Raw genomic sequence first — 24,896 nt, forward strand, 5'->3', positions numbered from 1 at the left:
AAATAAAAACATCAGCAAAACGAATTTCCAATCAATATTATTTGCCTTAAATCTAGTAACTCTGAAACAGAATAATACTTTTTAAGAATGGCAACAGCTTTATAGGTAGAGGCAGAAGTCTTTCCCTTTCACAGACATCAGTGTTTCTTAAATCCTTAAAGTGCTTTTAAATTTCCATTAGGCATATGTTTCTGGAAAAAAAAAAGTAAGTATTAACAAGTCAAATTTCAAATTTAAATGCTGAGCTGTATTTCAGATTGACAAATTTCCTTCTGATGAGTAGTATCTCTTATTTTCTTGAAAACCAAAGGTGAGTATATTCAAGATAGGAAGCCATACAGCTTCAGACAGATCCATCCAGACTGATGCAGCCAGGAACAGGTCTACAGCATGTTGCTATAGAAACTCACAGTAAAACCTTTCCCTTCCGACAGAAAAAAGAAACAAAGCACGTTTTAAACACAACACTTCTTCCAAAACTGTAAGACTTGGCACATATTGCTTACAACTTAGTGAATGCCCTATGGAAATGCATTTAGAGCATCCCTGCACTGTAAACTCTAACAGAAAGAATAAACCCTGAATAAGTTGCATTATGCAGCCAGTCACTGAATGTTTATTTCCATGTTTTCCTGTAATTTGGGGAAGTACTACTAATTGTACTACTATAGTAACACCTGAATAGAGAAACCAGCACTTAAGGTAGAGTTAGGCTTGCACAAACAACAACTGGCAGTTAATACAAGATCTTGATCTGTAAAATGAACTCAGATGGATAAAAACACACTCCTCCAATAAAGCCAGAGGTTTCACCCAGCCTGTCCACAGACCTTTTAATATCTTCTGTAATTGCAGCCATCACTAAGTGACTTCAAGCACTACAGTAACAGCTGATGGATGTCATAAAAACAAGCCCATGAAGTTGAGTATCCAGGAGATGGGTGTCCCAGTGCATAGTACTCATTTGGATTTAAACCATACCTTTAAGATACAGATAAACTGTCCAGACGCTTCTCCTCCACAGCAAGAGCCTGAAATTCAACTGCCCAGGACCCGACACTTGTACTATTTCACATTCTTCCCAGCAACTTAAACTGGTTCCTGGAAAGTCACCTCTGCAGGCACTATCACTTTCACTTTTAATCTTCAGAAGCATCAGATTTTGAATCGGACACCATTCTCCCTTCAAAAACCCTTAATCTTTGCTTTAAATAGAGCAATACATACACAGACCAATCCATGTCATGCATCTCTCTTATACACTCCCTGGTTGCTCAAAATAAAGAAAAAAAGGCTAAGCACCTCATAGAATTCCAGCCTGGTTTGGGTTGGAAAGGACCTTAAGATCATCCAGTTCCAACCCCCTGCCATAGGCAGGGACACCTCACACTTGCCCATGTTGCCCAAGGCTCTGCCCAACCTGGCCTTGAACACTGCCAGGGATGGGGCAGCCACAGCTTCTCTGGGCACCCTGTGCCAGCGCCTCAGCACCCTCACAGGGAAGAACTTCTGCCTTAGATCTAACCTGAACTTCCCCTGTTTCAGTTTGAACCCATCACCCCTTGTCCTATCACTACAGCCCCTGATGAAGAGTCCCTCTCCAGCAGCCTTGTAGGCCCCTTCAGACACTGGAAGCTGCTCTGAGGCCTCTACGCAGCTTCTCTTCTCCAGGCTCCAGCCCCTGATCATCCTCGTGGCCTCCTCTGGACTTGCTCCAACAGCTCCATGTCCTTCTCATGTTGGACACCAGCACTGCACACAGTGCTGCAAGTGGGGTCTCACGAGAGCAGAGCAGAGGGGCAGGATCACCTCCCTCGACCTGCTGCTCACACTGCTTTTGATGCAGCCCAGCACACGGGGGGTTTCTGGGCTCCAGCACACACTGAAGTGGCTCATGTTCAGTTTCTCATCGACCTACACCCCCAAGTCCTTCTCCTCAGGCTGCTCTGAATCTCTTCTCTGCCCAACCTGCAGCTGTGCCTGGGATTGCCCCAACCCAGGTGTAGGACCTTGCACTTGGCTTGGCTGAACTTCATGAGGTTGACACTGGCCACCTCTCAAGCTTGTCAAGCTCCCTCCAGATCCCACCCCTTCCCTCCAGTGTGTTGACTGAAATCATAAACTTCTTTTCCTGCTCTCTAGCACCCTGCTTCATATAGTGTCCATGAGGGTATTCTAATTCTTCACCTTCCTTCTAGAAAACCCCCAAGTTTTCTTTACCAAAGAGCTGAATGTTTCAGTGATTACCTGCTAGATGATGGGTTTTTCTCTTATGCCAATTATTCACCCAGAAGTGCTTACATGAGACTAGAAAATGATTTTTTGTTCATATATTTGCATTTTGGACCAGAATGGTGCTAAAGAGATGACAGACACGTAGTAGATGAGCCCAGTTTTCCACGTGGTGTTCGCTGAGGTCTAGCTAACCTCTCCAGAATCAACAACTCACAAGTCACAGTGCAACAGGGGACAGAACTCAAGAAGTTCACATCGTTCATCCTCATGCTCAAGACAAGATCCAGAAACTGATGGCATTTAGACTGAGCCTCAAATGCCCTGTGTTCCAGGTTTTAAGGACAATCTGCCAGTAACTTCTTCCCTCAGCAGAATCCCTCTATCTACCCATAAACATCTGTACGTTTTTTCCCCACGAACTAACATTGGGCTTTAACAAAGAGGTTTCTGAAAAAATAATAGAGTAACATATTTAGCAAAGTCAGCATCTTGTTTCTTCAGGAAAAGACGAAAAGATGAAACTTTTTCCCTGCAAAAAGCACTTAAGATTCAACATTCCAGCAACTATTTTCAGCGTGACTAAGTTGTATAGATGGGAGTCCATACTCAGAACATCCTGCAGGGCTAGTCAGGTGAGAGAAGATTACTTCTACAAAGTCACATTTAAAAGCTCAGTCTCTTCATATACAAGGTATCAGAGATTAAGTATTGATTTTCCATTATAGCTGTTCATTATCACCAGGCACGCTGACTCCTTTTAGCTAAGCTATGGCCGTTAATTTGATTAGTCATAACCCATGACAAAGACCAAATTACCATAGAAAAAGCCTGCAGTAAGTTTTATAATGTCTCTGCAGCATCATAGTGCTTTCTTTAAGTACTGACCCCCAAGAAAGTTTGCTACAGTACGTGTGAGCTGTACTTCTGCTACATCTCCCATGGCCTGTCCAGTATTCAAAGTGTTAGCTGGAGACATTTCTTTCTATACAAATTCCTCTAATATTCCCTGAATATTTTCTTTTTGCACCTTTTCAGGACAGGAAGGCTCTGCAGAGGGATATGGACGGGCTGGATTGATGGATGGGCTGTGGCCAATGGGATGAGGTTCAATAAGGCAACGTGCCGGGCCCTGCACTTGGGCCACAACAGCCCTATGCAACAAACGCTTCAGGCTTGGGGCAGAGTGGCTGGAAACTGCTCATGCAAAAGGACCTGGGGGTGCTGACTGACGGAGCTGAACATGAGCAGCTTGTGCCCAGGCAGCCAAGTAGCCGACAGCACCCTGGCCTGTATCAGCACCAGTGTGGCAGCAGGGCCAGGGCTGTGACTGTCCCCCTGTGCTGCGCACTGGTGAGGCTGCACCTCGAATCCTGTGTTCAGTTCTGGGCCCCTCACTGCAAGAGAGACATTGAGGTGCTGGAGCGGGGCCAGAGAAGGGCAATGGAGCTGGTGCAGGGCCTGGAGCACAAGTGTGATGAGGAACGGCTGAGGGACCTGGGGGTTTGGTCTGGAGAAGAGAAGGCTCAGGGGGGACCTTATCGCTCTCTACAACTGCCTGACAGGAGGTTGCAGTGAGGTGGGGTCGGTCTCTGCTCCCAAGGAACAAGTGACAGGACAAGAGGAAACGGCCTCAAGCTGCACCAGGGCAGGTTTAGACTGGAGCTGAGGAACAATTCCTCCCCCAGAGGGTGCTCAGGCATTGGAACAGGCTGCCCAGGGCAGTGCTGGAGTCACCGTCCCTGCAAGTGTTCACACCCCGTGTAGACCAGGCCCTCAGTGCCATGGGTTAGTGGTGGCCTTGGCAGTGCTGGGCAGCGGTTGGACTGGATGAGCTTAAAGGTCTTTTCCAACCCTGTTGATGCTATGATTCTTCATGCTTGGTTCACCAGCGTTTCCTCCCAGTTGAGACTGCGCCTGTAAATGCATTTTTAAACAGCCAAAACTCACATCTGGAATTGACCTTATGAAAACACTTAGCACAGAATTCAAGCACGAGTTTTGGTCCTGCATTTGCCAAACAGCACGTTGAGAAGTTCTATCCATGCTTTCCCTATAGCATCTATATGACACTCAAGTAACGACAGTCATAGTGGTTTCCCATTATAGTCACAAGCAAGATGCACAGAACTGATTTTAGAGGCACCTAAGCAGGAGCTGCTCTTTGGAAGTACCCTGGCATCTCTTCCTTAGTTAGGCAGTAAAAACATGGACCAAACCCTCTAAGTTCTTTGTTTCTAATGTCAGATTCTTTCTAGTGTCCTGATTTCTCTCTTGTAAAGCATAAAAACTGCAGTCACTTTCTCTGCTTATAGGTGGACCAATGCTGAGTCAGCAGAACCTACGCACTAACTTTGTACCTGGTCCCTGTGGTGGTAGAGCAGGGAGTTTGGGGCAAATCACAGAAAAAAGGACTCTTAACCACTGCTGCACTGCACATGAAGTGGGATGGAATATCACTGCCAAGACACCTACTTCCTTGTCTACCCCCAGACAGAGCACTATTTGTGAGCAAGCAGCATTCTTGCATCAGTGTTTCTTGAAATTAGAGACAAGTAACAGTTTCTAACTGCCTTTTAAAGTGCATCCTGACTGACTGCAGCAAAACCAACCATTAGCTCTCTGGCTCTCATGCAGAATTCATCCAGGTCACTAACTGGGTTTTGATCAGCCACTCACCCTGACCTGAGAATATGCCTAAGGGTTATCTGTCAAAACATTAAACATTGCAGTTGAGAGTGGGCTGCACAGGAACAGTGTAAAGCATCTAGTACACAAATCCAGCTACTGACAATTCAATCCTGACAGCTTGCAGGAGCTGAGAAACAGGTTTCTTTCCATCGTGGAACATGATGTAACAAAATTGGTGATAATCGATAAATGAAGATGTCTTGCTCTTTCCTAATCTTGTTAATGAACCTTTACTTCCAACAAACAGCTGTCCTGCTCTAGATATATTTTACTCTTGTTCTATAAGCCAAAGCAGTAGCAATATAATCTATGAAGTTGCAGCTATGATTCTGTTGAATCATTCAGTGCACTCAAATACAAGCTTAGACATGTGAGTGTTAAACTTATGACAGCTCAGCAGAGTCTTGCACTGGAGAAGAGTACAGGTAGGTTAACATTGGAATCACAAAAAGCACCTTTCATAGAGAAGGAACAAACCACTCTAAGACCTTTTATCACAGGGAGAGAATACGTGTGTCAGGACAGCCCACCAGGAAGTGCTGGCCGTTCTCCTCAGCGCTCTCAAGCCCCATGGGCAGAAGCAGGGATATGAAGTGGATCCCTTGAGGAGCTAACGAGCAGGTATAGGAACCAGAATGGTGCCTACCTGCTAAAACAAAATAACAAACGAAAAGCAGAGTAATAGACAGGAATGTTCCTTGTACTCTCCCCATGCTGCTCATCAGAGGGAAGGGCAGGCAGGCTGACCTTATAAAATCACTTTGAGCAACAAGGTATTGATCAGAAGTTCATCTGCTGGAACTCTGAAGCTTGTGGAGATGAGACCAATCTTCCATTCCTTCCTCTGTAGGAAAACAGCTTTCATTTGGAGATGAGGAGAGGAGGGAAGACAGACAGCGGGTTTTGGTTGGGTTTTGCTGGGGGTTTTTTAAGGTATTTGATACAAACCTGCCCCAGGAAGGAGGAATAATAACCAATATGCAGAATCAACAGATAGCTACCCAAATGTCTGACACGGCATTTTGCCAGTTTTATATGATTCACCCAGCTAATATTTCAATTATCAGAAGTTGGAAGGAGTTTAATATTTTATGCACTGCAAGACCCATGACACATACTGTAAATACACTGAAGTCTACTGTAGTCTGACAAGAAAAAGCATCAAACTGTTTTCTGGGTTTTGTCAGGTATGAGAATTGGCTTCTTAAGAAGCCTCTTCATAGGTCTACTCATGCTGCAGCGGGCTATGATGTAAAAGGAGCACAAAAAAGAAAGCAGGCAAAAGCAACTCGCTTAATTTACGTTTCATCATCATCTTTTACACAAGGCTCTATTCTAGTCCCTTACCAATCATTTGGCTAAAAGAAAATAAGAACCAGAGTGGAGAGGGCCCTCCAGTGAGAACAAACATCTCTCTTTCCTGCAGATAAAGGACTGCTGGAGATCTGATCCTGAATCACTGCAGTTTGTCTTTGCCACAACTGAAAATGCAACTGCATAAAGACAGGCAGCAAAGCTGATACTCACCTACCCAGCTCCCACAGACACAACATCAGGGAAGACGTGATGATGTTTCTGCCTGTGGGTGACAGTCAACTCTCAACTCTTTCCTTGTGACCCCATGTAACCCTATTAAGTGCTTAACATGCCCTTAGTGACATGGTTTGACTTGATGATCTTAAAGGTCTTTTCTAACCTAGTTGATTCTGTGATTCTATGATTCCATGTCCATGTCGTTCCAGAAGGTCAGCAATTTTTCCTTGTAAATGCATCTTCCTAGGTGATTAACAGCAGCTGTTTGAACAAAAGAGAAACCACGTCCCCTGCAAAGAAACATTTCACCTCTGCCCAATGCAAATTTCTAAGGTTTATCACCAGAGTAACTCCTAAAAATGCTGACTCAGCATTTGCTATGGTGATGGAAACTTTGGTTAGCCAATGGTTATAGGAAGAGGGCCCAAGTCACTTAGGCCATGGCCTCCTAAAGTTGCTGCTGACAGGTAAAGCATCTGCTTTGTTGGCACCTGATCAGCACTGAGCCCTTTCTATACCTGCCCCCTTCCCCACCCTTCCAACTTTTGTGCTTTTGCAGTCATTCTGAATGTTAAATTCGGTATCAGAACAGCCATCTTCTTACCTGTCCACATGGCTAAAACACAATGGGTCAGGAATATCTACCACAATAAGATAATCTGTAAAACTCTAATTTCACTTTTTTACAACATGCTGACTTCTCAGCATTCCTGACCTCAAATAAAGGGGCAAGCATCTTTATAAATACAGTGGTAACTGTAACAACAAAACTAAAGGGGGAGCTGATTCTGCCCACAGCACAGGAGAATAAACAATGGCAGATTTAGACAATCTGGAAAACTGAATACGGAGGCAGTAAATGGAAACAAATAAAAGACAACGCTCTCTTTTACACGTCTGCTTATGTAAAGAGGCCTATCTCATGAACACAAACACATATTTGGCCTTGTAAGATCTTGTAAGCACTCCTCTGCCATTTCTTTAAAACATTAAAAGCCAAAACACACACAAACTGCAGATATGACAAAGACATTATACACAGCAAAACACTAAAACAATCCAATCCTCCCTACTGCTGCTTTCCTGCAGCTGAGGTGTGAAACGCAAAGATTAAGAAAATAAACTTGTTCCTGAGAAAACAAACCATGAGTGTGTCCAGTCAACTGCTGAACAAGCCAGCTGTGGTTATCAGTGAGCCAGGAGCCCAGCCAGCCTGCAGAGCTCCTGTGGCAGAGGTGATGCGCACAGGGCTGCAGTGCTGAGCACACACGCCAAGCAACTCAAAGCCACCCCCTTCCTAATTCTGTCAGAGCTGCCCCATTTGCCTGCTTCAGCTGATTCACAGAAAACCAAGCCCATCTATTCACCAGAGTGCGTTATCACTTCAGCCTCAGTGACTCCGGATGATTACACTAACATTGCAGTCAATAACAACACAACACTACTGCCAAGGAACAGAACCAACACAATCAAAATAGAAAGATTATGGGTGAACAAACAACAAAGAACAGTAAATATTATTCATCTGGGATCAGGCCAAGAGCCAGAGCAAGAAAAGAAACTGAACTAATATGAAGCAATAAGGCATAATAAATGAGCCGCACTAATCACTATTTACATATGGTTATAGATTATTGTCATCTCCCTATTTTTAGCCAACTAGACGTTCACAAAACGTACAAGAGCAGCCTGTCTGCTAACACAAGCATAAAGTTAGAAGAAAGGTTTCAATTACAGAACCACTGCTGAGAATTCTCACTGCAGAGAGATTCCGAACAGCTTTGCAGCAGAAAATGCAGATGATCAGTATGGCTTTTCTCCACACATTCATCATGTCATTTTGTTTCCAGAATATGGAACAATAAATTAACGTGGAACAAGAGATATTAGTACGTTAGCTCTCAGCTGACATTTTACTACCTTAAACGCATTTATTAGGAGTGAAGATAAACTTCATTTCTTGTCGTATGTTACTTAACTCTTCAGCTTCTGCTGGCAAAGCAAAACTGAAGCCATCAACTACTTACAGGTTTCTTAGTTTTCATTGTTCTCCCAATACTGCAGAAATCTGCCACATATTCCTTTAAGTAGTTCTTGATCTTTAGAAATAATTGCTACCAGCAGGAATTATCCAGAGAGAGATCTGTCAAACAGCTACTGAAATCTTTGTGGGGAAAACCATCCAAAGATAGAACCATTGTATGAAGAATTATCCAGAAACACTATTTTAAGAAAGTACCACACATGAAAGCTTCAACAGTTCCATCCAAAGACTAACGTTGCTACCTGGAATTAATTATGGGGGAGGGGGAACCCACAAATATAACTTGGGTTTGAATTTATTAACAGCAGTCTAATATAAAGCAGTGTTTCCTCTTTAAAAAGATTACAAAGCTTGGCAATACTTCTGAAGTGAAGCTATCCTGCAGATTTTGCCAGTTGGTAACTTCCTAAAATCCAATGCAATGCAGCCAAGAACGTCCAAACAGACACAAGAACTGATCTGTTTTGCTACAGGCTGAAAATTCTCATCTAGAGCAAGGTTTAAGTTTCTTATCTGACAACATTTCTTATTACATAGCATGACAAAAAGATGTGTTGTTGTGCCCTTTTAACTCTGCATTTTGTAAAAAAGAGAGAGCAAGCTTTAAACTTCACAGATAGTTTTTAAGGTCATTAAAATTACTGAAATATCAGCCTACATTTCAGAACTTTGTCAGTACAGCTCATTATTTCCAGCTTAACATACTTACATAACTTAACATACTACATTCAGGAGAAATAAAAATAACATACTCCTATACAAGCCACATTGAGTCCATGTGTTTTTCTTCCCTTTCCAGAGTTTCATCTCCCTTCCTACACCAGTTTTCTACTTGTGATCGTTCAATTACCAAGCGTCATGGACAACTTCAGCAGCAAAATGGTAAAACACAAACACCAGCAAGAACTTTCTCTCTCCAGGCTTTCCAATCAATTTTCTGTGGGCATGCCTTACATCCTTCCCCCTCCTCCTCTCAGTACAGCATCTTTGTATAGCACAGGCAAGATGCTCCAGCACTTGCTAGCTGCGGTATGCTTGCTCCAGTAAGATACAACCAGTCACATAAAAACAGCCCCCACACACACCCTCCTGAAACTGGTTCTAAACTCTCTTGGCTTTGTTGTGAAAGGCTATCAAAAAGAATCAGTGCTACCCACAGCAAAACAAACAGGCAAAATAAATACTGGGCATGCCATCCTCCTCCAGCCCTTCCTCCCTGCGGCAAGCTTGTAGTACCAACCCAAGCAAGAACCTGCACAGCATGCCAACGCTGAATTATGCCTATGCCACAAGCTGCCTTTCTTGTTCCCAATGTTTCAAGTAGTTTCAGAAAATAGGAAGAGAAAATTGACACAGGATTCCTCTCGGTTCCAACTGCACCTAATATATATGCCTAGTTTTGTGCTTATTTCAGTCATCTTCCTGCCTTGTTGACTTCAGCTTGATGCTAAATGATAAAGAAATGGATGATATCTATAATGCTACTAAGATGTGCATTTGCCAACTGGAAAGGGAGTCATCAGACTGTTCTAGAGAATAAATAATGATATGTTCAAAGAAGATAATAAAAGTCAGACATAATAATTCCAGGAAATATTCTTGAAACTACAAGAAAAATATTGCATCTACCAATCCAGGTCTCTGTCACTAGTCCCCTTGTCACATACTGAAGTTCCCGGGCTGAGAAAGTCACCTTGCCAACAAGTTCCATTTGTTTTCTTCTGGGTTGTTTCTGCCTGCAATCATTTTGTATAGAGGCTACTGAAAGCAGAGTTAACTTCTCAATACAATGGATAATGTGCCCCATTGATTATTTTGGAGGAAGGAGATGGGTTGAACTTCTTCACCTTCAGGTGTTTGCATACAGACAAAGTTTCTGAATAAAAGGAACTGACTACAGCAAGCAAAAAATTCTCTTAAATCTGTTTGTTAAAGTCAACCACTACTATAGTCTCTACCCAGGTGACATACACAGATGATTTAGAGACCACTCTTGTGGTTCAGGCCACGGTAGACTAAACAAAACTGAATTACTACTCAATAATTGAACTCACGTAGAGAAGCCTGGATGTTTATTGCCTCTGTGATAGGAACACTACAAAAGAGCTGTGTTCTCCAATTTCCCCAAAAAACAGTTTGTAATAATCCAGAGAGACCAATATTTTTAATCATGTTGTTATTCTTACCTCAGCCTTTCTTCTTCTTTCTTCCGAAGGCTGAAATCTCGCTGAACCACCTGGAGCACATGCTCTGCTTCTTCATCAGTCAAGCCTGAAAGATCCAGTTTTCTCCCCATTGTATATTCTGCCCTGGATCGGAACAGCTATGAGGAATATCTGAAATCAGAAACAGAACAAAAAAATGCAAAATCAATTGAAAGTACTGATATTTTCCCCAAGTGTGCTGAAATCACAGGCACATCTGCCCAACAAAAAGCTACTGCCATCGGAGAAAAACATCATAGAATCCTATAATTATTTAGGTTGGAAAAGACCCTTAAGATCATGGACGGCAACCAGTAACCTCACACTGCCAAGGCCACCGCTAACCCATGGCACTGAAGGCCTCGTCTACACGGGGTGTGAACACTTGCAGGGACGGTGACTCCAGCACTGCCCTGGGCAGCCTGTTCCAGTGCCTGAGCACCCTCTGGGGAAGGAATTGTACCTCAGCTCCAGTCTAAACCTCCCCTGGTGCAGCTTGAATGATACATTTCGGAATTATTTCTCCAGTTCCATGCACTGAAACCAGTCACCCCTGATTTAAAAAGAAATGCAAAAGAGAAATTATTTCGGATAATAAATATTGAGGGGAGACCTCAGTGTTGCCCTCAACAAGAAACACGTTCAACTAACTCAGGTGAAGTCAGGTTTAGGTACTTCTGAAGATTTTACACCGTGGCTCTGCATTTACAAAACGAAATCCCTGTGAATGTGTATGAACAGAGAACAGACCCTTCTGTAACACTCAAAGGTCTTTCTGTCCTACCAAATAAGAAAGCAGGAATTATTTTACAACACCATTAAAAGAAGTAAGCAGGTACCATTTACAAATGCATTTCCCAGCGCGACTGGAAAGACGTAGATGTTGCTACCACCACGACAGGAAAGAAAGCAGGACTTTTCCAATTCACTTTTTTCACTTTATGGGAAAAACTCAGGATATAAACTAAAACACCTGTTTTAAGCAATTGCTGGAGCCAGTGGAGAAACCTCCATGGTAGGGCTACAGCTGCCTGAGACACACAACAATGAAGAGATGAAGGGATCAAAGACGCAGCTCCAGTTGTTCTTGAGCATCAAGTTAACAACTGCCATAATAAGCTCTCCCTTCAGGTCTTCTGCAAAATGCTTTGGGAAACTCTGTGAAAATTAATAGTGGTTTTTCACACATACAAGCTGTGGTACATAGGTAAGGAAAACTAGCCCTTTGATCCAGCTGCCACTACCAATGAGCATGTACTAAAAGGGGGAAATTTACTCCTAAATGCATTAGAAGGGGGAAGCACGCAGCCCCACTACCTTTGATTTTTGGGGTCAGAAATGACTCAATTTGAAGTATAAATATGTTTTAAAACCACCAGCGACATTAACTTCATTTTCATGTGGTTTATTTACCTGTTAGACTCTCAGCCTGCATTCTAATAGTACATAAACCTCCAAGGAACTTGTGTGGTTTTTTCCCCTCAGGAAATAATACCTCTGATCTGGGAGTATCACAGCACTTTATAAATAAACAATGTTCAGATGTCTCTTTTTCAGTAGATCCGGATTATGCATTTTGGAAATACACAATGGCAAATCCTCCAGAGGAAGTGAAACAAGTTACATTAAAAAACAAAAAACAGACAACAAAATAGTTTCGCAGCCTAAAATAACTTGTGGCCTCAACTGAAAATAACTTACATGAGGCTGTTCAGATGTTCACTTTTAGGCTTTTGCCTTCACGAGTAATAAATACTTCTTTGCTAAGACTGTTCAGCCTGGAGAAGAGAAACTGCGTGGAGACCTCAGAGCAGCTTCCAGTGTCTGAAGGGGGTTACAAGGCTGCTGGAGAGGGACTCTTCATCAGGGACTGTAGCGGTAGGACAAGGGGTGATGGGTTCAAACTGAAACAGGGGAAGTTCAGGTTGGATCTAAGGCAGAAGCTCTTCCCTGTGAGGGTGCTGAGGCGCTGGCACAGGGTGCCCAGAGAAGCTGTGGCTGCCCCATCCCTGGCAGTGTTCAAGGTCAGGTTGGACACAGGGGCTTGGAGCAACCTGCTCTAGTGTGAGGTGTCCCTGCCCATGGCAGGGGGTTGGAACTGGATGGTCTTAAGGTCCTTTCCAACCTAAACCAGTTGAGATTCTAGAAAACTTTTGCTGAACAAATTAACCCACTATAACAGGAAAGTCTAGGCTTGCAACACATGATTATTGTTTGAGTAATACTCCAATCTTAATACTTCTTACAGTTGGTTTTAAAATCAAATTAAAACTTCCACATCAGAAATATTTCTTGAATTTAACCTTAAAAAAAACCAAAACACTGCAACACCCAAACCCCAAAAAATCCCCACAGAGCAATGAGCAAATGAAATGTTTCAAATGCTTCTGAATTTTGAAATGGACAAGAGCATCTACCCAAGAAATGAGGGCAAGTAGGATATTTCCTAGTCACTCATATGACAGCTGAGCTGTTTGGACTTGCAGCCTCAGCAAAAGATTAGCATTCCAGGAGGGTGGGGAGAAAGCCCACAAAGCACCAAGTAACATTTCAAACAGATTTACTGCTTGACAATGAGCCACATTCTAAAGCTAATTCTGCAAGTGCCCACACTGAGCATTGTACAACACAGGCATCTTAGTTTTATGGTGTAGCAAAGAAATCAGCTCTAATGAGACTGCATCTGGAGTGCTGCATCCAGTTTGGGCTCCCCAGTACAAGATACAGACTTGCTGGAGTATGTGCAGCTCAAGGCCACAAAGATGATTAAGGGACTGGAGCATCTTACCATACGAGATGCTGGGAGCGCCAGGGCTCATCTCTGGGCTGAGAAGTCTCAGTGGGGTTATACAGTTTGTACCTGGCAGAGATGCTTCCAATCCCCTGGCACTGCAAACAAGAATGTCCTACAATTCTTCCCATTTCTGAGCAGATTTTTAATCAAGATTCGCCTGGTTCCACAACACAGCCTCATTTTTGCTATAAAATGCTGCTCCTTGAAGTGCACTGATGAAATGTGATACTTGAGGAGCCAGTAGCACAAACACCTTCAACCCAGCTATTTGCGATTGGAATATTTCATACAGAATACGTTTCCCTCACATGCTCTCAGCTTTAGTCACCAAACCAAACACCACTTTTTCTACCCTGTTCTGCTACTCTGCAACTTCTAGTATTTTCCAGGTAGAAAAATCAAGAAGAAAAAAAGCTGCTAGTAATTCTGTCTTTTGATTCTGTTGCCAACCAACTCATCTTCACTTCCTCCAGCAGTCTGTCAGGCCTTAAGAAATACTGCTTGATCTGTCTTGCCATTATAATTTGGCGTTTGACCAACTTTTGCAGAAGTCTTTTAGTACCTTAAGAAATTCCTTTTACAATCTTATTGATGAACCTTTTGCCTGTTTAAATCATACAGGATTGTCATCTTTCTAAGCCAAAAAAAGGAAGGCGAGCACTTTGTCTACAACAGAGCTCCTTCATCACACCTTGTATTTGAAAGAGATCTGTTTACTGAATGTCTGAAGTAAGTGATCCCATTGCTAGCGCCAGGTCATCACACTCATTTTTTAATGTAAATATCACAATACATATCATACAGAAGTTATCAAGTGTCACACTATTTATTTGGTGACAAAAACAAGGTCCGAGTGTTGAAACTGTAGAAGGAATTCCTGTGTTTGGATGTATGTCAACACACTTGAACAAAGCAGACTCTAGACAAAAGACAACATTTAAAGAGCATTACTGTCCAAAGTAATTTCTACTAGAGCTAGCACGTCAGTAAGTCTAAAATTAGGCATCATTAATATTGGTCACAAACTTCATAGTCTTTCTTTAAACTCTAAGGAAGTCTAGAAGCTGCAGTAAACAATAGTGTGGATATTCTTCCCTTGTCACTGGAAATAAACTTATGTCCCAAAATAAAAAGAGAGAAAATATACTTGTCAGGAACACAAAGCCACCTCTTTGGATGAAAAATGAAGCACAGCCCAACCGACTTTAACATGAGGACTTGTATCCACTTTTTAAATGAGATGCAAGACCAAGATCTCAAAGAGGATGTTACCCGTTGCACCCACACTGATTTTAACTGAGATTTACTGCACGTCTCCTGTGCTGTATCCAAAGCAGAAAATTCTCTTCCTGTCAACCTTGTACCAATTTTACATGAGATTTCTTTGGAAAAGCAAACAGGGTGCAAAGTTCCTGAGCAAAGTCAGGTTTGTTTCTCTGGTGGATGCAGCGGGTGAAGCAGCAGGTTTTAAAGAACCATGAAGTTCATTCAGTTTCTTCTGGGAGAAATATTCCTTATTAATGCAAGTTACTACAATAACTGTGTGCACTTATCTAGAAGAATGCCAGGACATACTATAGTGGGGGAAATGGTAAATCTTCAAGTTCAAAGGGCAGTACTGCATGGGTTTAAATTTTAATCTATTTAGGAAATAAATAGGAGTTTCACAGGCTTCTTGCTTCTGTGTTTTACATTATTTTAAGTACTGAATCTGAACTAGCAGAACGAGAAAAGCTCCACTAAAGTCGCATTTCAGTTTAATAAGAATAGCATCTCTCACCTAAGCACTCTCCCAGAAGCAGAACTCAGCATATTAAACTGTAACTAAAAAAAAAACCCAGAAGCTATTTTATTTATACAGCAAACCTTATTTTTACAGAAAAGCCTAAAGATTACAGGGAGGACTTAATGTGTCAGCTACTTTTGACAGATTAAAAAAAAAAAGCTCACATTAAAAAGAGAATCTTAGTAATAAATCATGACCATTTTATAGCTACGTATCAGGCCTATAACTGACACACAAGTATAAATCCCATAGGGAATTCAAAAGCCAACTTCATTGACCAGAATAATCTTCCCACTGGTAACAGTGAACTCCCTAGAGGAAAGGCTTAATCAGAATTTGGCTCTACAGCTGCTAGAGATCAAAGGTCATCTGGCATATACTGTTAGCACATATTGCATAGAATCATAGAATAGTTTGGGTTGGAAGGGACCTTCGAAAAGGTCATCCAGCCCAACCCCCTGCAATGAGCAGGAAATTCACTGCCCCTGGCTTTCTAGTATGCTCTCAGTTTACTTCAGTCTCATCTTCCATTGTTTATGCTGAATTTAGGCAAATTGTGTTCAACTCTGTGTTCTCTATTTAGTAGCAACTGTCTTATGGGAGAAAGCGTAGTGGAGACGAAGGGTCTTGACAGTATTCTGACTGTGTGAGACTGACTGTTACGCTTCCTGAAACAAGGAGGGCAGCTTGGAGACAAAGACAAAACTGGAGCAGTAATATGCTGACATGCAATTGCATCTGGGATGATGCAGTTGGTCTCTTTTCCACATGCCTTCAATTTAAAGCACTCATGCGGCTCATTACTATAACAGACTGTCAACCAAGCCCCAAAGTGAACCATCACAGCCCGTATGTGCACTTAGGGCATGCATCTGAAGAGCCCGACACTATCAGAAATTCCATGTCTTTAAGCACCAGACTGCAAGGGCTTTCCTTTGGATGCCTCACTTGCAAAGTGGGGCTCAAAGCTTTCTGTTTCGCACCCAGGCTCCCTGCACAGAAAGAACAGCAGCCACTGAACAGTTATGTCCCTTCTTTCACCTTCCCGTGATAAAACCCACACCAGAACACACCTGGCAAACCCATCTTCACTGTACTTTCTAAGCTTGAGCCAGCATGAAGGAAATACTAAACAAAAAGCTCATTTGTATTGCTACGTCTGCTCAGCATTACCTCAAGAGTAAGGACTGCAAAAATCACATTCTCCCACCTGTCCCACTACACACACCACATCCTTCCCCCCCAGACACCCGCCAGTCTCTGCATTTCATGATCAATGGCCCTCAAATGAGCTACACAGGTTGAAGGGAGATGAAAGAAACAGCAAATCCTTCTCTGCTCCTCCAGAGGACTGATGGCAGTCTCCATCTCATTTTAAGAGGCAGAGAGGGAGCACTCACTTTAATCTGTGTAGCAGTCTAACACATGCACCCAGAAAAGGGCTCAGGTTGAATGCCACGTTAAGCCTGAAAATGTTCAAATATTTATCTCCCTCCTTGTGGAAGAGTCTATAAGAGAACACAACTCAGGATATTCCTGTGCAGACCTCTATTTCGGATGCCAACATGCCATCTTCCTGTCTGGTCTGAAGAATGAAATGAAGGTCCACTATCGCATGAGCTGTGGAGCAGCACATGACAAGTATGTGTTTTGAAGTTAAACGCCTTCCCCAGCACCACAGCAGACACTATTTGTAAGAACAGCTATAGAGGAGTATCCTACAGATAAAATGCAACTAAGCAAGAAAATATAGGTCCACTGAGATAACTCTTCCAAGTTCAAGCTGCCAAAGCATCACAACTACATAAAGTGGTGGTAAGGCTTCTCATCCGAGTTGCTCACATCTTTAATGTGGGGAAGAAAGCACTGAGACAAAAGGTGAAGCATTTGTAAAACCTCAAGCAGCTCTGGAAACTATACATTTTAGATCTGCGCACACGTTTAATTTTGCATTTCAGTAATACAGGCAAAAGGGTTATGATATATTAAGAATCTCGTCATAACTCGAAGCCATATTGTGATCAACCCATGCAAGCCACAAAAGTAAACAGTGAAGTGGATTGCTTGACTGCTACCAAAACATCCGTAATATAAAATCCAACCAATATGCAAACACACCACAGGCACACTTAGAGTATCCTATACAATAAAATGGATTTTTCCCCCTCCACAACATATGTTGCACTAATTGATATTCTGCCTCCCACTTACTAAATACCACTCATCAGCATATCCTTAAGTTTAATCCAAGAACTAACCTCTGACTGAGAATCTTTCTGTAGGACTAGGACACAGACAGAAATCCTATTTTTAGAGGGTAGAAAATTCTCCCAACAGCAGCTGCCACGATGAGGCTGTGTTCTCTAGTGCTGCCAGATGTGAAAACAAATCTAATGCAGTAAATTGCTGCTAATTCAAAGCACTGACAAGAAACCCCACTGCAAATTACTGCATTTTACAGATTAGCAAGTAAATGAACAAAATAAAAACAAAAATAGCTTCATAAGACTGTGCCTTCTGCATTCGTTCTCACACCTGCAAAGTGCTTCTAACCCTGATTTATGCTAGAACAAGCAAGAATCATAAGGGATACAATAACAAAGAGTGACGTCTGTAAAGCCACATGCCCTATTTCACTGAGACTTAGCGATGAGCTGCAGTTGGTTGGCACACAACTTACACCCCATGCACGGAAAAAAGGGTTTAAGGAGCAGGTTGTCCTTCAATTGTTTAGATAAGCATTTGTTAAGTGACATAAAACAAGAGTAAAATAGAGCCGGAGCTGTAGAAAGCCTCTGGAAACCAAACTAGGAGCTGGTTAATCTGTCAGGTGGGGGAGTTAATGGTTTAGTTTGTTGACACTGGGAGCTACTCTACACTGTGCTTAGCAGAGGCTCTGCTTTGGGCCTGAGCTTGGCTACTAGGGTTTTTTTCCCCCTCTATTGACACTGCACAACACAGATTAAACCAGCATCTGAGCCCTGGCCAACAAATATGAACCTGAAGCTCTGGATCCCAAGTTCACACAAACAAAGAACATTTACATTCAATTACAAGACGGAGCCAGGCACCTTCTGGAGTTCAAAGGCCAACTTCACTGCTGGTTCACTCATATTTGGATCCAAACTGGAGCAGCCTCACAGCTCCTTTAATTTAAACTAGAGAACCAAAGCAGTTCATCCTTTTACGGCTTTCGAGAATCATCCAGTCAGCACAGACACCTTTTTTGAGCCCCACAGAAGCTGTTATTTGATCATCTTAAGCCACCATCACTAAGAACTAGTAAGCTACAGGACCCCTCTGTAGCTTACTACCTTTATTTTTCAAAGCAGTTCCCTTTACCAAGGCCCACTCTTGAAGACTGAAGCGGCATTACCAGTACACTGACACACAGCATGCTCCTTTGATAAGCTCCTACATAAAGAACATCAGCTTTACCAAGAAAATTCCTGTCTCTAGTCCTCCACATTAGCTTCTGGACCTTGATACGACATGGACAGCAACGACTTCTCCCCCAGTTGAAAGCACAGTCTTAGGTATTCTTCATCTGCCACAACTACATTGATGACATATCTCTATGGAAGAGGTACAGTTCACTTAATTGTGTGTGGGACACAGTATTTCATCCATTGATTCCCCTCTTTTTGACCTGTGATGGAGCAGGAATCTGAAGCCTCATCATTAAACATTAGAAGTGTGAGGAGTTTGAAGAAGCAGGCTGATCTTCCTCTAGAGGTGAACTGTTTTCTTCTTATCTGGGACTCAACCCATGACTTCTTGCTTGCAGTGATTAAACTATGGACAATTTCTGGAACTGCCTTTTAGATCAAGGTTGTAAAAAACAGCATCACCAGAAGACACCTTCTACAATCCTCCCCAAAGCTCTTTCTATTGTTTTTAAAACCTGGTGTTGCTCCAATTCATGCACTATAGTGTAACTGAAATCCAACTCACGTTCTGTCAAACAAATACCAAAGCACCGATGACAGCTGGATGCAAGTGCTGAGATAACTTCCAGAAAGGTATGCCAAGCACTCCCGGGGATGACCACTGAGGGGCAGAGGGATCCGTTCTCTTCAAGGGGAAAAAAGGAACGAACCTCTTGCAAGATTAGCAATGCTTAGAAAACCAGGTACGCCCTGCAGCTCGAGGTATTTCAGGACAGTGTTAGCTGCAACTCTGTCAACAGCACTTAAATCACGCACTGAGCATCCATGCCCTAGCAACTAATGATAATGGCACAAACAAGCACTTTTCTGTTTGGATTGGCCTGTGACACAACATCCTGTTCACATAGCCCAGAAGCAACAGAAGAAAACCACATTAAAATGACCTTCTGCATCAAAAGTAATGCCTCATAAGCATAGGAGCTCTTCTTGTATTAGTTTCAGAAGAGATAAAACTCCTCATCACAAGAGCGGAACATAAAATTTACTCCTCGAGTTGTAAACATGTTTTGCCTTCTTTACTCTCCTGAAGGCAAACAAACAGATTATGAAATGTCTTCCTCCAAGGACCGAAAGTTGGTTTACAACAGCAGAGCCATGTATTACTCCACATAGAGGCAGGTGGAGGGTGTTGGGGAAGGGACTGTTTTGTTACTAAAATACCCCAAAGATTGCAGGCTGTTACCTGGCTTCAAGACTCATTAAAGCCAGTGGGAATGCCACAGACTTTTAAGAGCCTTTGAATGAGGCTCAACACTTCAGATTGCTATCACAAGAAGAGCCTACATCTCACTTTCTACAGTAAATTACCTCAGCATCCTTTAAACAGACTTGATGCAGAAACGATGGCTGCATTAAGTCACTTATCCATTTATCCTTCTCCATCAAACAGCAGCATATGTTGCAAGGAAGAATCCAGAAATAGAAGATTTTTGGAAGTGCTGCACAGCAGAACTTGAGCTTGGGTCTTCGGCAGCAGGACAGACTAGAGTTCTGTGCCTGCCTGCCAGCAGTACCAGCAATACTCAGGGAGACTACTTAATTGATCACCATGAGTCAACTTGAGACAATGCCACCGAAAGCATCTCATCTGCAAGATTAATCCCCACAGCAGTTAGCTCCTCCACTTCAAGAGGTGATGTTTTATTTGGAGGCGTACTTTGCCTTGAAGAATGCAAAATTCATTTCCTATGGTAATGCTTTATAACAACCAGTAGACAGTAATAACTGCAATAATCTGAATAAACACCAATATTAGCTTTTCTTTTATGATCATCAATTGATCAATAGGTAAACAAAGCATATAGGAAGTAACAAGAGTTCTTGTTTCCTTTACCCAGCTCAGGGACTAATATGTCAGTAAAAATTTGCAAGATATGGGGTTTTGTTAGTGTAACATTCTTAAATAAATAAACAAATGAATAAAAATACTGCTCTGCTGTTAAAATTGAACGCATATCGGCCTGGAAATCTGATGTTTTCCTGATGTATTCCTATTTCCAGAATAGTACCCATAAGATCGAAGTACCTGTCATTACTGCAATAATGCTGATACTAGCTTTTGTACAGTCAAGCCACTGCAGCCCTTATACTCTGTTCTTCTACACTAAAGCTTTCCACTATAGTGTGCTTTATTTATTTCTTTTCAAGACATAGAATGTCAAACATCACGTTTAGTGCCCGAAAATGCAGTTTTACAAAATGCAGCAAGACCTTTTTCTGTCAGATTGTTTAAAAAAAAATGAATAGTGTAACACATATGAACTGAACATTAAATAGCAGGCAGGTCACAAGCACTAGTCTGTACCATATGAATGAGAGATCTTACTAGTGTGCCAGCCACATAAAAAGGAGTCTTCCTTTTGGGTTTCTGTAAAGTCACAGGAAATTTGGAGACAGGTATTTTTGCCCAATTTCACCGAGATACAGAAAACTAAACCACGACCTGAAATCTTACCAAACTACACTGTATTTAGCCCTTCTAAAAAATTCCTTATTTATGCCATAGATAAAGGCCAAGTTTCTCTGGTAATCTCAGTAACAGTCTGGTATGCTTCACTCCACACTGAAATATAGCAGTTATCTTCCTCTTTCAATAAGCTTCTTTTGAAAATAAGCTGATATAAATCTCTGAATGTAAGAAACTCGGGGCTGGTTTATTTTCTGGCTGTCAGTGGTTGACAGGTAAGCCAGAAGCCTCTAGTATCTCTAAGAATCTATAAATAACCCACCTGGATCCAAAAGGAAGGTGAATAAATCATTCCATAGGAAGGTTGGCTTGGTCTGCTCAAGCAAATGAATCTGTTTTCTCAAAGACAAAAATTATTCTTTTGGTTTTCCTGGAACTACATTCAACTAGTTTCTTTGAACTTGTCCAAGTCTCCAAAGGCAAGTTAAGGCAGTTCACACTGCCAAACAGCAGTTTCCAGTCTGATAACAATAGGGCATGTTAATGTTGGCAGCAATACAAAGGAGTCCCATTTTCATACAGATATATGTTTATGAACAATAGCACATTTGGTATTTGCAGCTTTATTCAGCATCATCCATGCATAGTTTAGGGAACTTTTCTTCTTTGTTTAAGTACAAGTTCTTCAAGGGTTCTGTTTACTGCAGCTGTTCAGTGAGAAAGGTGCGTTACTGCTGTGTCCACAACTCTTGGGTACACCCTCTGTAGCACACTCAGCTATATTCATCAGGTTAGAGTGGAAGCAGGAAGCCGACTCAGGAAAATAAACACCAGTTTTAGCTCAGCTTTCTCGATCTCTTATTGCTCCTAGATGGCAGTGGTTCAGATGAAGACAATCTGCTAAATAGCATTAACCTGTCTGAAAGGACAATACTGTAGCACTTGAATCAGCAGCAGGTCCAGAACACGAACCCTGTCACAGGGGCAGCGCTCTTTCTCTCTCATGCCTGTGGGGGCTACTGGGGTGGAACTGACTTCTGGGAGTTCTCAATGGTAATTAACGTGTCACAGCTGCTGGAAATGCTACTCTGTTTGTGATTACTATATGCATTATATTAAGTTACCTGACAAATTCTACAGGAAGGCTACAGGATCGCCAAGTACATGTTTGGACATTTAGGCATAATGCATTAGCGAATACGCTCTGATGCAATCCAGTTCCTGAGTAACGATGGGTAAGGCAGTAGCCTGAAGGATTACGTACAAGACAGAGCACTTTTTGCTTCTTACACAGCTCTGCTCACTTTCTCAAGCTAGAAGCAAGCAGCAAACGTTACTGTCTGACACTTAACTGCAGGGATAGAGTCAGCGCTCTCAATGCAGTTCACAGGGAACCACTATCACTATTAATAAGCAACTATAAAAGCCCATCCAGCTTGATGACAGGTCCCTCAGAGTCAGAAAAACGCCTGGTAATGTAAGAACTAAAGTAACTTTCCCTCTTTTCTCTCTGTAGCTTTCCAGAAAAGGGTTATCAGAGGAACAAGTAAAAACCTTTATTGCCAAAATCCTTGCTGTGCCTATTCTAACAAACTCCGGGCTCCACAGCAAGGCAGCTGCCCGCATTTTCAGAAACACAGGAAACAGTAACATGGCAGGTATAAGGCAAAAGCCACCATTTGTCAAAATAGATTGCTAGGCACACTTAACATCCTTGCAGACACGCTCGAGGAGGGACGCACACGCACTCTTAATGCATTTTGCGATCTAATTTGGTTACATTCGCCCAAACCACAACAGAAACCCCAGCACAACACACGCTCCGACTTAATTAGATTCCCTCGGAAAAGTCAGCCCGAGCCAGATGGTATTTTCCTCAGCAGTTACGACAAATTGACCTTGATACTAGGAAAACGCACGCTGCTTCTGCCTGTCTGAGGCATACATTACAAGCGGAGTGGCGGGATGCTCCTGTGGTAAAAAGGGGGCAGAGGCAGAGCCGCGCCGAAACCCTCCATGTGCTGGCGGGGAAGTTGATCGAAAGTAAAACAGGATAATGATAATTACGATGATGATGATGATGCACTGCAGTGACAGCGCTCGAATAACCACGCCGCCAGCTATGAAGCTCCTCAGACATCACTCCGGTGATTAAAGCAGCCTCGTACCGTGCCCCCGGTCCCCCACTCGAGAAGTGCCCGCGGAGCAGCGGCCCTGACGGCGGCGGAGGGCGGCGGCCCCTCAGCCCGCAAGGCCCGCGGGACCGGCCCCGCCCGCGACCCCTCACAAGCGGAGCGGGCCGGGAGGAACCGAGCACCGCCCGCCCCCCGACGGGGCGCTGCGGCGGGCGGCCCCAAGGGTGTCTCCTCACCGCCAACCCCTGCCCAGCCGCGGCCGTACTCACCCTCAGCCAAACGCGAGGGCTGCACCAAAATGGCAGGCGGGCACTAACTTCCCCGCGCCCCGTCGCTCATGCAGGGAAGGGGCTGCGGCCCCCCGCGCCGGCCCCCGGCCACACACCTGCGTGGAGCCGGGAGTGCCCCGCTCCCGCTCCGCACCAGCGCAAGGCGACAGCGCGTAGTCGTCGCCGCCGCCGTCTCCTCCTCCTCCCCCCCTCAGCGCCGGACGCGCCGCCGGGTGCTGCCGCGGTGCCCCCGCCGCGCACCGGCACCTGCCCGGGCGCCGGCGGCCAATGGGCGCGGAGGGGCCGGGCCAAGGGCGGGCGGGCGGGCGGTGCGCAGGGTGGCGGCGGGGCCGCGCCTCAGTGCTCGGTCCCCATCGCTAACGGGGTGTGTGGTGCTGCGGGTGCCCTGGGCTGTGCCCCGCAGCGGGGCTCCCTCGGCGCCGCCCAGCCACCGCCAGAGCGGAGAAGGGACCGGGCGGACCTTGCCATGGGTGCAGGCCCGGGGTGGGGGGGGTGTCTTCTGAGGTAAAAGGGAGCCGGTTGATGCCAAAGGACAGGAATGACATCCCTATGGATGTAGCACGCCGGGCGCGGCCTGGTCAGTCATTCCCATCACCAGCGAGTCTAATTTGACCGTGCCGGTTTGTGTCCTGCGCCGCTGCAGATCGTGCTGTATCCACCTCATTACTTCACCCGTCGTGTTATTTTTCATCCCTGTTCTGTGGGTTTTTTTTCCCTTCAGGCTTGCTTAACTTCGTTTTAAAATAGCTGCAGCTGTTCACTGCAAGGAAAGGGTTTGTTTGATCTCAGCTGAAGTGCTTTGTCAAGACAGATGTATTCAATAAATCCTGGCAGGTTTTCAAGGGAGATGTTTTCTGTAATACTTCTGTTTACACTGATTTGGTGGCATTACAAATAAACTGGTTTATCAAATGTTTACTTCTTGTGCCACCCATTAGTAACATGGGTGCTGCTCTGTGAGGCAGACATGCCAAAACCCTGAACAACTTTGGGAAGTATTCTGCATCAAATATTGTTTACCATTTCCTAAACGCAACTATAAAATAAAAAACATGTCTGGGAATTTCCCAAAAGGAAAAAAACTTCTTTAAATAAAAACAAGAAAAAGAAGCAGTCGTGTTCAGCAGTTTTTCATGACATGGCAGCAAATCAGGGACTGACTCACACAAAAGGTCATCATTGCTTTGACTGGAAGAATAATTGATAACATGCACCAAGCATTGTTAATGAGTGAGAAAATACCCACACAGAACCCCCTCCCCAGCCTTACACTACTAGCTGAAACCCTGGAGGTATAATACGTTTTAAAATCACCTGTCAATACCGATTAG

The 24,896-nt window shown here is 43.5% G+C and overlaps 1 protein-coding gene across 3 annotated transcripts in view; it reads right to left on the minus strand.

Annotated features, from left to right (window-relative positions):
- Positions 1-23,763, minus strand: part of MYRIP (myosin VIIA and Rab interacting protein) — a 215,385-nt gene extending 191,622 nt beyond the window's left edge. The window contains exons 1-2 of one of the 3 annotated variants that reach the window (XM_030504223.1): positions 23,661-23,763; positions 10,687-10,836 (exon numbers count right to left, since the gene is read on the minus strand). In XM_030504223.1, coding sequence (XP_030360083.1) covers positions 10,687-10,796 — 110 coding nt within the window. In that variant the 5' untranslated portion in view covers positions 10,797-10,836; positions 23,661-23,763. Of the gene's footprint in view, positions 1-10,686; positions 10,837-23,544 lie in introns of all 3 variants that reach the window. The other 2 variants (XM_030504215.1, XM_030504231.1) reach the window with 2 other exon arrangements.
- Positions 23,764-24,896: the final 1,133 nt, after the last annotated feature.

The sequence above is a fragment of the Strigops habroptila genome, chromosome 1 (assembly GCF_004027225.2).
Source record: "Strigops habroptila isolate Jane chromosome 1, bStrHab1.2.pri, whole genome shotgun sequence".
NCBI lineage: Eukaryota > Metazoa > Chordata > Aves > Psittaciformes > Psittacidae > Strigops > Strigops habroptila.